The sequence below is a fragment of the Sciurus carolinensis genome, chromosome 4, assembly GCF_902686445.1.
Source record: "Sciurus carolinensis chromosome 4, mSciCar1.2, whole genome shotgun sequence".
Classification (NCBI taxonomy): Eukaryota; Metazoa; Chordata; class Mammalia; order Rodentia; family Sciuridae; genus Sciurus; species Sciurus carolinensis.
In genome coordinates, this window is record NC_062216.1 from 29,706,693 (window position 1) to 29,718,479 (window position 11,787).

The 11,787-nt window shown below is 36.6% G+C and overlaps 1 protein-coding gene across 1 annotated transcript in view; it reads right to left on the bottom strand.

Annotated features, from left to right (window-relative positions):
• Window positions 1–10,424, bottom strand: part of Gpm6a (glycoprotein M6A) — a 318,957-nt gene extending 308,533 nt beyond the window's left edge. The window contains exon 1 of the mRNA XM_047551380.1: window positions 10,284–10,424. Coding sequence (XP_047407336.1) covers window positions 10,284–10,287 — 4 coding nt within the window. The 5' untranslated portion in view covers window positions 10,288–10,424. The remainder of the gene's footprint in view (window positions 1–10,283) is intronic.
• Window positions 10,425–11,787: the final 1,363 nt, after the last annotated feature.

Consider the following 11,787-nt stretch of genomic DNA (forward strand, 5'->3'; position numbering starts at 1 on the left):
GCATGTAGCTTAGAAAGACCTGTTCAATCAAATCAACCCTAAAATAAATTCAAGGGGCTGGGGATGTAGCTCAGTTGATAGAGTGCTTGCCTAGTAAGCACAAGACCCTGGGTTCAATCCCCAGCACCGCAAAAAAAGAAAACAAAAAAAAAAATTCAAGAGGCTGCTTTTTCTGGGAGGAGTACTCTTCTACCATGGATTTGTTGGTGGCTCTACATACAAAAAATTCTGCAACAACAAAGTTTTAAGACACTGCAATCAGATTCGTGAATTATTACTGGTATTCTTAAATTTTTAACTTTTTGAGTTGAATATCTTGACTTATTTAAACCACAATGTATTTATCACATTAGTTAAAGAGACACCATTAAGGTAATTGCTACAAAATGAATAAAATTAATTAAAACTAATTTTTCTAGTGATTTCTATGTCATTTGTATACTAAAGATATAAATTGTGCACTCTCATCAATAGCTACTCTGACACTTTTCTCTCTAGAAATATCATCCTGAGTTTGCTTTTGATATATAATTAAAAAAATAAAATTGTATTCTTTTTTTTTTAAAAGAAGGGCATATGTGTTCAGCACAGTGGCCCATGCCTGTAATCTCAGTGGCTCAGGAGGCTGAGGCAGGAGGATCTTGAGTTCAAAGCCAGCCTCAGCAATAGTGAGGCCCCCTAAGCAACTCAGTGAAAACCTGTCCCCACCAAAAAAAAAAAAAAAGAAAAAAAATGGGGCTAGGATGTGCCTCAGTGGTTAAGACCCCTCCCCGGATTTGATCCCCAGTACCAAAAAAAAAAAAAAAAAAAAAAGAAGGGAGTACATGGAATAATGACAATAACAGATAATCTCTGTCACCATTTCATATGTCTAGTATGTAAATTCTTACTCTTTATGTACTATTTAATAGAAAAATTAAAATAAGAATGCAGAAAGTTCCATAAGTAGGCAGTGTTCATAATCTGTACTTCGAATATTGACTAAAGTAGATAGTTGACCTATCTTAATAGAAAATACTCACTAAATATTATACAGTGTTCAGAATTTTGGAAAGCTCAGCACCATTTCAGCACTTTTCTTTTGAATATTTATGTTTTTCTTTAATAAAGGAAACAACAAACAAAATATTGTATCCAAAAGGATAGCAGTGAGTTACATTTTATCAGATATCAACCCCTTCTCTATGCCTTGATATTTAAAATGGAAGCAATATATTTGTCTGGGATTTAGAGTCTAGGGTTTAACCATGGTGGTAATTTTTACCATCAAAGAACGGAGAAAGTCATTAAAAACAACATTTTTAGGACTTGTAAAATGATACCTCTTGCATTATATTGACTTCACAGGACACTATCTTAGACTCACATAAAAAAGTAAAAGCAAAATAAAAAATAAAACAAAATGGATAAACAAGAACCCCTCTCCCACATACACAAACATAAGTGTCAATATACATTAAAAGTTTAGGGTGCTAGTTACCAGCATAAGAAATAGAAACATACTTGTTAAAATATGTCAATTTGTTCTCTCATGTATTAAAAATAAATTATTAGTACATATTCATCATTTAGACAAAATAATACACAATGAATTTAAAGTGAGTAATGTGTATATGGACTAATGAAGTCTCAGATAACTCCTGGAAATACTGCATGTTTGATTTTTTTAATTTCAGTTGATTTTTTTAATCCTCATTTGATAAGAATTAAAAAAAAATCTATGGATACAAAAAAAAGAAAAATACCAAATCTTGTGGTTGAACCATAGAGTTGCCTATGACAGAAAGTCAGGGTTGAAACCACAGAGAATTACTAACAAATAAAAATCTGTGGGTAGTTTTCGAGATACAAGCTAGGGATGTATCTCCTCATGATCTGACAAGGATATGGGTCCGAATGTAATTTTTTTAAAAAACAAAGTCAGTTAGATATTAGTTTACAGAAAGTTAGAGCTGACTGAACTCATGCTGGGCACTTAATTCAAGTCTTCATTTATACCTGTGGGAAAACATAGCACCAATCAATAATACCCAAGTTACTGAGATACAAATGATCATTTTCTGACTCCTGGTCTAGAGAATGTTTAACCACAATATGCTTCATCTCTTTTGACTGATTAAATCATTTGAACATAGATCATGTATTGATCTACATGTTCCTACCATTCAAGATATAATTATGCTCTATAAAAAAAGAATAAAAATGATGCAGTTATCAAAATGAACACCATACATCCTTATTGGGCAATTATAACAATGTAAAACAATCAAAAACCATATTTATTCCACCTTTTAGAAAACCTCAAATATCATCAAACACTTTTATGGATGTTTTAACTTTTAAAACTATATTTAAATAATACAAACTGTTGATATTATTAGATAATTTTGTAGTAAATTGTTCAGACATTCTGTCATTCCATGGCATTTTCAATCTATGCTTCTCCCACAGGACATTTCCCCTGGTAGTTAAAACATGGAACAATTCTAGCAATTCTTTCCTACTCAACAAGTCTTCACTTGACCTGGATCCATCCACACCCCTCCCTCTCTCCCTTCCTTCCTTCGTTCCCTCCTTCCCTTCTTTCTCTCCTTCTTTCCTTTCTGATTTTTAAAATCTGTTCTAAGAGAGCAAACCTATATGTTCACCTCTTTAATAAAGTGTCTTTAATTTTAGTAGGCTTACATCAATTTTAAAAATTCCTTAAAGCAAAATAAGTTTTACTCTTCTCTGTTCTTCCTATTGTACTGAACTCCGTAGGTCATTTAGATCAAAACACTTTCCTTCTGTGACTCTCCTGAAATTGCACTGACTCTCTCAGATCCACATCTCAGTTGATTTTTCCAAGTCCTTCTTGCTTCATGTTTCTTATTTCATAAAGACCTCTGGTCTAGTGTCAAGTCCTTCTCACAATAGTATCCCTAACCCTGTTCTGGACAGGTATACTCATTCCACAATCTTGCCTTCTTTTTCCTGCCATTACTAAGGCTAAATGCACTATTCTGTAAAATTACTTAATATTCTGTGTTTCTCTAACTTTCTTAGTTAGCACAACAGTCAACCTTAGACAAATAGCATAACAATATGGGTGTTGGATGATTTCTTTGCCAACTGTCTGGAAGTGGCTGCCTTCAGAGTCTGGATGTGACCTCAAATAATGAAGGATAAAATACATATTAACAAATAACTACAACACAGGGAGAACAGCTGCCATCATAAACACAGAGGCAAGACATTGAGAGCATGCATAAAAGGCAGACTTTTACTAGATGCAATGTTTACTAAACCCCAGGTGTTTGTGCTCTGAATTCATGGCTTGACCATATTATTCTACCAATGTGTAAAAACGTTGTAACTTCTTGAGCCTTTATCACATTCAGATCACTTTTCCAGTGCCCCTTCTTTTTTCTGCTAGTATCCCTGTACAAAAGGCATTGTAGAGGAAGGAGTGAGGATGGACAATGGAGAGAGTTAGTCAGATCTTGGAAGGATGATTTCAATTTTGAACACACTGATATTGAAGAACTAGAAGGACAACTAGGTGAAGATAGTTGACAGCTAAGCACAGAAGAACACATTCAGAAGTTATATAAACATAAATGATACTCTAAGCTAGAAGTTGTTAGTAATTTTCAGGGAAGGCATTTCAGTAAACTCCAGAGAACATCACTCCATAAAGCTGATGAATGACAGGTAGGGAAAAAGTGACAGCAACTCTAGAGACCTAGTAAATTTATAGTGAAATGAAACAGAAATGAAAATGGAGCTTTTAATTATTTTTTTGAGTCATGACCAAATCATGAATTTTAAAAAATATATTAGAGTTACAAGTAAAGGAACAACGTTTGTAAGGAGCAGCTCGGTTTAGCTTGATGAGGGAGAGAAGCATTCTAGAGTTCCTATCGCAAAGCACACCCCAGACTTCCTGCCTGGAAATCAGCTGGACTGTGCACTAACACTACAGAGCCAGCTCTGAAGCCCCAGCCTTCTGGATCTGGAGCTTAAGAGTCAGGACCCAAGAATCAATGTTTAATATATTCTGTAAGCTTTTTCAATTCACAGTAAAATTAAGAGGTTCTCGAAAAATAAGGTTTATAGAAATAGCAAAAGTACTTATTTACCAGGGAGTTTAGGTACAGATCTCTTATGAACAGTGAATGAATATCATAACAAATTATAGATGAATTTGTCTTAATGACTTGTCATATTTCCTCCTGGATTCCTCATGTATTATTCTGGTCACGGTGTTTATACAACTAGTCTTCTTTTCTTGCTGAGATTTGAGGTTTGGGGCTTGTTATATTATGGGCAGTGAGTCATGAGTATATGGCTTCCCATCATCTATCCTCATTTCCTCACCTCTTTTCAAACAGTTGAAAATAGAATGACCTCAAGTCAAACGTGTTGAAACACAGTTAAGAATCTAATTTTTTTTTTAAGGCCTGTAAGTTTCTAGGTTGAAACTAATTCTGTCCTTGGATTTAAACCCATATCACTTACCCTAATTTTTTGTTTTGTTTTGTTTTTCAATTGTCTCAGAAAGGACCTATATTTTTTTCTAATCACAATGACAGCTTTAAACATTGCAAATTAAAAATAACAAAAAGATTTACATGAAAAGTTTTATAACGTTCAATCTTGACATAATTAACTATGTCTTTTCCAAAAATAAGTATATTAAGTCTCTAAGGACACCATACCTACTCAAATAATGTATTATATAAAACTAACACATTCTTGAAAAATAGAGCCACTCCTAAGCAAATCATTACAAAGCTTCTATTTATTGTAACAAAAAAATAGTTAATACAAAATGTTTGATAATTGATCTATACTTCAATTTATAACACAAACTCAATTACAACTAAAATGAACAATAATTTACAATGATTTTAGAAACTTCAGATTTAAATGAACACAGAAAGATTAACTACTTTTATTTGAAACTATTTTCAGTACAGTGTATCCCAGTATTCTACCAACACACTGCCACCCAGGCTTGAATTTCCACACTAAAATGTTTTGATGTGAGATTTTAATGTGACCACATTTCTTCATATTTCTAATTAAAGGTTCACTCATTTATCATATGTGTGTCACAGAACTTATGCTGAGATTTTAGTTGTAAGTAATGTGAAGCACACTTATGAGACATCACTTTTGGGAATGAGATCAATTAGGTGATTAATTAGTCAATTGCTTCTTTCCTCCTGTAAGCATGCTACTCTTGGTATTATTAAGAGGACAAGCCTAATCTCCCTACCCTTGAATCTTACTGCTTTTTGATGATTTTTATGGCCAATGGAATGCAGCAGAAGTGATATTCTGACATTTCCCTGATGCTAAGTTGTAAAAATCCTGTTAGCTTCTGCTTGAGTTTCTTGGGACACTCATTCTTGAGATTCTTCATGGAACCCTGTCATCATTTCATGGAAAACCCAAAGATAGACCCAGATAAACTGCCAACACAGGCAGCATCAACTGCTAGCTATATGTGTAAGCAATCCTTTTTTTTTTTTCCGGTACTGGGGATTGAACCCAGAGAGACTTTATCACTGAGCCACATTCCCCAGCCATTTTTTATTTTTTTTTATTTTGAGACAGGGTCTCACTAAGTTGCTTAAGGCCTCACTAAATTGCTGATGCCGCCCTTGAACTTGGTGATCCTCCTATCTCAACCTCCTGAGTTTCTGGGATTACAGGCATGTGCCACAGCCCCTGGCTTGTGTGAGTTCTTAAATGACCAGTTCAATCAAGTCTTCAGATGGCTGAATCCCCAACCAACGTCAGACAGCAACAGCACGAGACTTCAAATGAAAATTGTTCAGCAGAAGAATTGTTCACAAGAACCATGAGAGAAAAATCAATCATTATAATCCACTTGTTTGGGGGACAGTTATTAGGCAGCAATAGCTGCCTACATTAGTTTATCTTTCTCTCATTCAGAATATTATCAGATCATTAAAATCATCTCAGGAAAGTAATATACTAGAGATCAAATGATTCTTTAAGTATTACCTAGTAGTCTAGAATTATAAAAATGGTTTGATTTTCTTAATGAAAATAGTTCAACCTTATCTTTCCTCCCTGTTTTCTTCTCTAATTATTACTGAATCAAGATCTGATCTACAAAAGTTTATGAAATCTTCCCCACCCTCTCCCTTCATCAAAAGAGAGAGAGAGAAAAAAAAAAAAAAAAAACAAGATTTCAGAGATTTGGGGTCCACCCCAAAACACATAGGATTATCCTCTGCCTCTCCTATTTCAAACCTTAGCACTTTGTACCTTATTCATGACTGCTTTTATAGTGTCATATTGTTCCTGAAATAAGAGCATAAATTCAGGACAATACTGTATCTCATTATTTTTTACCTAAATTTGTAAACAATTTTATAGATCCTTAACCAAATCCACTTTTCCTGAAGTTGAACCACCACAAACTATTTCCATCTTGTTTTTTTTTTTTCTCTTATCAAAATATACAGACTTTTGGATCTAATGTCGATCATGTCACATTTCATTTGTTCTAATTTGGGGGCAATGAGAACATTTAAATAGCTGGTGTTCTTCCTCCAAACAGGGTTTATCCTTTCTTAACCAGTATTTCCTATACTGTCACAGATAATTCAATATGTGGCTTTAGCTCTCACTAAAGGGATGGTAACCCTCAAATTGTAATTTTACTTTCTTATTCTTCTACCCTTATTAAATTTAAATCTTCATTATGTATTTCCAACCTACCAAACATTTGTATTCAGGGAGCAAGCAATCACCTCTCAATTAATATTTCAAAAATGAAATTAATTGACTGCCCAAAACACAGAGAAAATAAACCATCTGGTTTATCTTTTCAGTATTCTATGAAAAAAGAAACCCATTATTCCCCCAATCTCCAAGGTTTCAAATCTCCAGAGAATATATTTTATTCATTCTCCTCCATATTGCTTAGTTGCCTGCTTTTATAGAAATTTTTCATAAAACATATCTTTAATCCATTTTATGCTCTCCTTTTCCACTATTACCACATTGGCCTACACATAAACTGTATTATTCCAGGATTACTTGAACAATTGGTCTATCCTAACCAACTTATTCTTTGTCTTTAAAAACACAATTTTATGTTACTTAAATGCTAACTTCATCATAAGAAACTTCTATGAATCCCTGTTTCCTATTGTGTATCTTCTCAATTCTTCTGATTGCTTTTGAAAACTCTCCAACTTCAAGTTTCATCATGTTGATCCAGTTCCATGCCTTACTTCTATCTCTTCCCTTCCCAAATCTTTCTCATTCCTCCAAATCAAGTTCTATACCACTTCCTTCATGAAACTTCCTATAATATCTGCCAAACTAAATAATATTCAATATCATTTTACAAACAAAACAAAGATTAATGGTGTCACAGTAAACATGTATGACATAAATATGGTCAAGTAGGGCAGTGAGTGGCATTGTTAGGAAAGAAATTAAAAATATCCCTGATTCTATCTTTCTATATTTTTCCACTAGAGCTTGAAATTTCACATTAAGGACCTCGATGGTTAAAGTCAGTCTTGCAGCTGAACAGCATATACTCTTTGCAAATGGTTAGCTCTGCATTTTTAGTATGATATATTTTGTTGTATCCTTTGAGGAAAGCAGAATTTTGGAGCAAAGGAAAACCCTCCTGCATACCTACACAAGCCAAGAGCATCACTAAGGAAAGAAAAGAGAACAAAAAGAAAAAGTAAGAGATGCCAAAATCTCAATATGCCTACTTTGCAAATAACTTCTGTTGAGAATTAGCCTTGTGCATTATAGATATGATGATCATAAATTATTCAAAATGTGTGATTAACCGATTACTCTCATTCTTCCACAATGCTAGAGGAGAGATTTCTTCTTCTTAGACAAATAAGAACCATGTTCACCCCATAGCACCATCTTTCTTTCTGTAAATGACAAATTTCAGTCAGCATCACAGGAAAAAGATGGATCCAGCTTGCTGGTATAGTTCAGCATTCTCCTTCAGTTATTCCCTCTTTTCCTAGCAATCTAGACTCCAATTTGGAACCCCTACCATCCCTTCTTCCACTAAATAAAAATGGTACAAAGTAACTAAGTTCTGTTTTTCACAAGCAAATAAGAGAAGAGAAATATGACCCTAATGACCAAATGTTTCTCTAGTTTTGGAGATATTTCCCTCCTTCTTTCTCTCATTTACACCTCCTCTACTGGCTGGCTTTTCCTAATTTATTTTGCACTCCTTTTCTGAGTCTCTACCCTGAGTCCTGGCTTCATGCTATCACTAGTTATAATTAAGTACCTATTCTACTTTCCTGACCTCTGATTTCTCACTTATTCTCCCCACTACTTTTCTCCCACTAGGTCCTTGACATCCACATGAGTTTTAGGTCATCTCAAGAACAAGAAGAAAAATATAATCCATTTCTGGCAGAAAAAACAATAAATAAATTTTGGATATCTGTGGGATTATAGATATTTTCTAAGAGTTACAGGTCAAGTTCCAGATTATTATAACAATTCAGTTGTTAACTCCGCCCCCTTCAGTCCATACTTATCTGTAATTTGGGATGGACAATTTATCCTGAAGACTGAGGTAAAATCCAGGACCAATTGCTTTCATTATAATTTGGAAAAGCATGTTAGGGATATCATTAACTATAAAATTGTGAGCAACTTACCCTTTGGTAACCAGTCCCCTCAAATTCAAGTTTGTAAGAGTAAATCATGTCATTCTTTGTAGTTACTTCATTATGTTGGATCAAAACAGCATCTTAATGCATTTAGTAATCAATTAATAGATTACATTGAGTTAATTATTTTCACTTTCCATTTATAAGAATCCCCCCGTGTTACTCTAACAAGTTTATATGCTGAGTTAAAATTTAAAAAGAGCCTAACTATAGTTCTGTCCCACTTGAGAGTGTTTATCTCCTATACCCTGAAAATATTATTTCCTATTCAGAAAACATTTTAAAACAGTGTATTCTGGAGATCATTTCCAACACTATTTTATTCAAAGGTCCTAAAAAATGGTTCTTTCTAAGGCTTTTCCAGGGTCAAGCAAGAAGAGACTATGAATGTCTTGATCAGAGCTAACATTCATAGGCAAAAATGTCCTCAGCCTTCTCTTTTTTCCTTTCTTCCAAGTTGGCCAGTGTCTATAAACTCCACCGATTAGTAGTCAAAGCATCCCCTAACCCTTGAGCCTGTGGGAATTTAGGAATTTCAACAGGAGCACGTCAGTCCCAAAGGCCTCCTTTACTCTTGAAGAAATCCCTCACAACAAAGGACAAGGGGGATGAGGGGGAGGGGTGGGTAATGGACTTGGACCGGAAGAAGAGAGTATTCTGGCTTTTGAATAGTAAACCCCGACCGCTGGTGGATAGCTAATAAGTAACCGTGGAAATGCAGTATTGCCCGGGTACTTTTACGGATACGCTGCACAAACCAAACCAAGTCCTCAGGGATGGGTGATTTTTTTTTCCCCACTGGCCTCTCCCTGGCTCTTCCCCGAACTTTTCTCACCACCTCCTCGTGCAGGGTTTGGATCGACCGACACCCAGTTCTCCGCCCTCCAGCCCACCCCACCAACATTCCTGGGACTGTTCCAAACTGCGCCGCTGAACTGCAAAGACGCGGACTCCTGCAAACTCGAGCGAAGCTAAACGGCGTATACCTTTACTGTCCAGTGACCTGGGCCACTCTGAACGTCCTTTAACCTTAATGCTTACTTATCCAGGTCTAGCTGGGGATGAATCTGCCTCCAGCCTCCAAGCGCTTTATGCAAATGAGCACTCGGTTGACTCTGGGACTGGAACTTGTCCCCAGTCTCTCCTTGCCCCGGCGCCTCCCTCTAACTCGAACCTGTGCGAGCTGGAAGTTTTGTGAAGTTTCCATCTCTAGTGCCCGATCTCAGCTTGCTCCCCAGACCCCACAAGAACAAGTAAGAACAACGATCTTCCTGGATCCGTCCGCTATTTCTAGTCCTTTCTGTATGCCTCAGACACTGTCCTGAGCACCGTATTCCGAACTCCCAGGCTGCAATTGGAAGTACCTCCCGCGCCCTTTTAAATGGTCAGCACCTGCCCTCGCCTCTGGCTCCCACCTCATCCCTCCTCACCCCTAGGGAAAGCCCAGAGACCGGCTCTTGGTTGCGGGTGGAGGTCACGGGGACTGGTGTTGGGTGCAATCCGAGGACCCCAAACATTCACTTTCTATAACATTCGTCCCCACGCCGAGCCTTTAGGCTACTTGTCCGCACCGGCTCGCACACTCACCCATGGCCAAAGGTCCTCCTTCTTCTGAGGTCCCCAGAGGAGTGCGAGTGACCAGACTCTGCAGAGGGCCAAGTTCTCCAAGCGGCTCTCGGGCTTCTAACGCCCCAGCGAGTGACAGCCTCGCCCCTCCCAGCGGAGACAGCTCACATGGCGCCTAGAAACTCGGCGCGCATGCAGACCCCTCCCTCTTTCCACCTGCCTGCGCTGGTTCAAACCTATTTCCCTCTTCTCAGGCGCATCCCTCCCGGAGGTCCCTACCCTGCCCCCTTTCACTTTCAGATTAGCTTCGTGCAAACGTCTCCCTCCTCTACACATTAAATACACATTCCATGACACGTTATCACGGTACTCCATGAATGACCCTTTCTCCAAGATAATGATCCCTAAGGTGAAGGGTCTCAAATCTTCTGATTATTCCAGAAAAAAAGACAGGTTTGATATGATGTGTTTTATTCCCTAAAATTTTCTCTTGTCTTCAGTACAAACAATTCTTCTTAATAATAATGTTAATAAAGACACATGGAAAGAAAAATCTCCCTTTGATTTATACTTTATCATTTCTTCTTTCTTGTGTGTTAAGTTTTTTTTTTTTGTAATCTGACAAGGTTGTGAAGTCTTACAACACACACACACACACACACACACACACACACGCACACACCATAATATGCAGAAATCACTTGGAAAATAAAGGACCCAATCCCAAAGTGGATGGATACTGCTGAATGAGAACTGGGGTTTGTCTGTTGCCAGGATGGAGTTGTGGTTCTGGATCTGCCGCTGGTATGCTGGGACTCAGTTTCCTAATTTGTAAAATGAAGGATATAGAAAAAGTGATCTCTAAGGTCCCTTCAAGCTAAAAAAAAAAAAAAAATTATATAATTCTATGGGTTTTTGACCTAGTTCTTTCAGGATTCCTCCTGGAGAAGTTATTTCAGTAAATGAGTCCCCAAGGTGTCTTAAGCTTTTTTTCATACAAAACACACCCAAAAGTATACAGATCTATGCCATGAGCAATTGGATGAATAAAATAAAGTGGTCATGATTACTAAACTTGAGGAATATTGCTGACTCATGGAGAAGACATGATAGGAAAAATAAGAATATCTTTAGTAGAATACATGGATAAATGCAGATCATATTCATTAAAATGGCACAGAAACATTTGCACAACTACTTATCACATAATGGAAGAGGTACACTCCTGGCAGGGGCCTTGTAAATGCATTTCAGTAAAATGGAAACATAAAGTCTTTCTTGTGGGAGGGGAAAGGAAGTAGTCGATATGAGTTAAAAGTGTTCAACATGTCATTCAGAAATGCATCACCATTCTGGAAACTGTCAAACATGAACTAGAACTGCAGCAAAGTACAACACTTATACGTTGATTCAATAAAGATTAATTTATAAACTCAGATTTAGAATCACCTCAATTTACCACCTATTTCTTAAGTGCCTATTCCAAGTTAATATTCTAATTCTGAAAATTAGAACCATTCAAGTC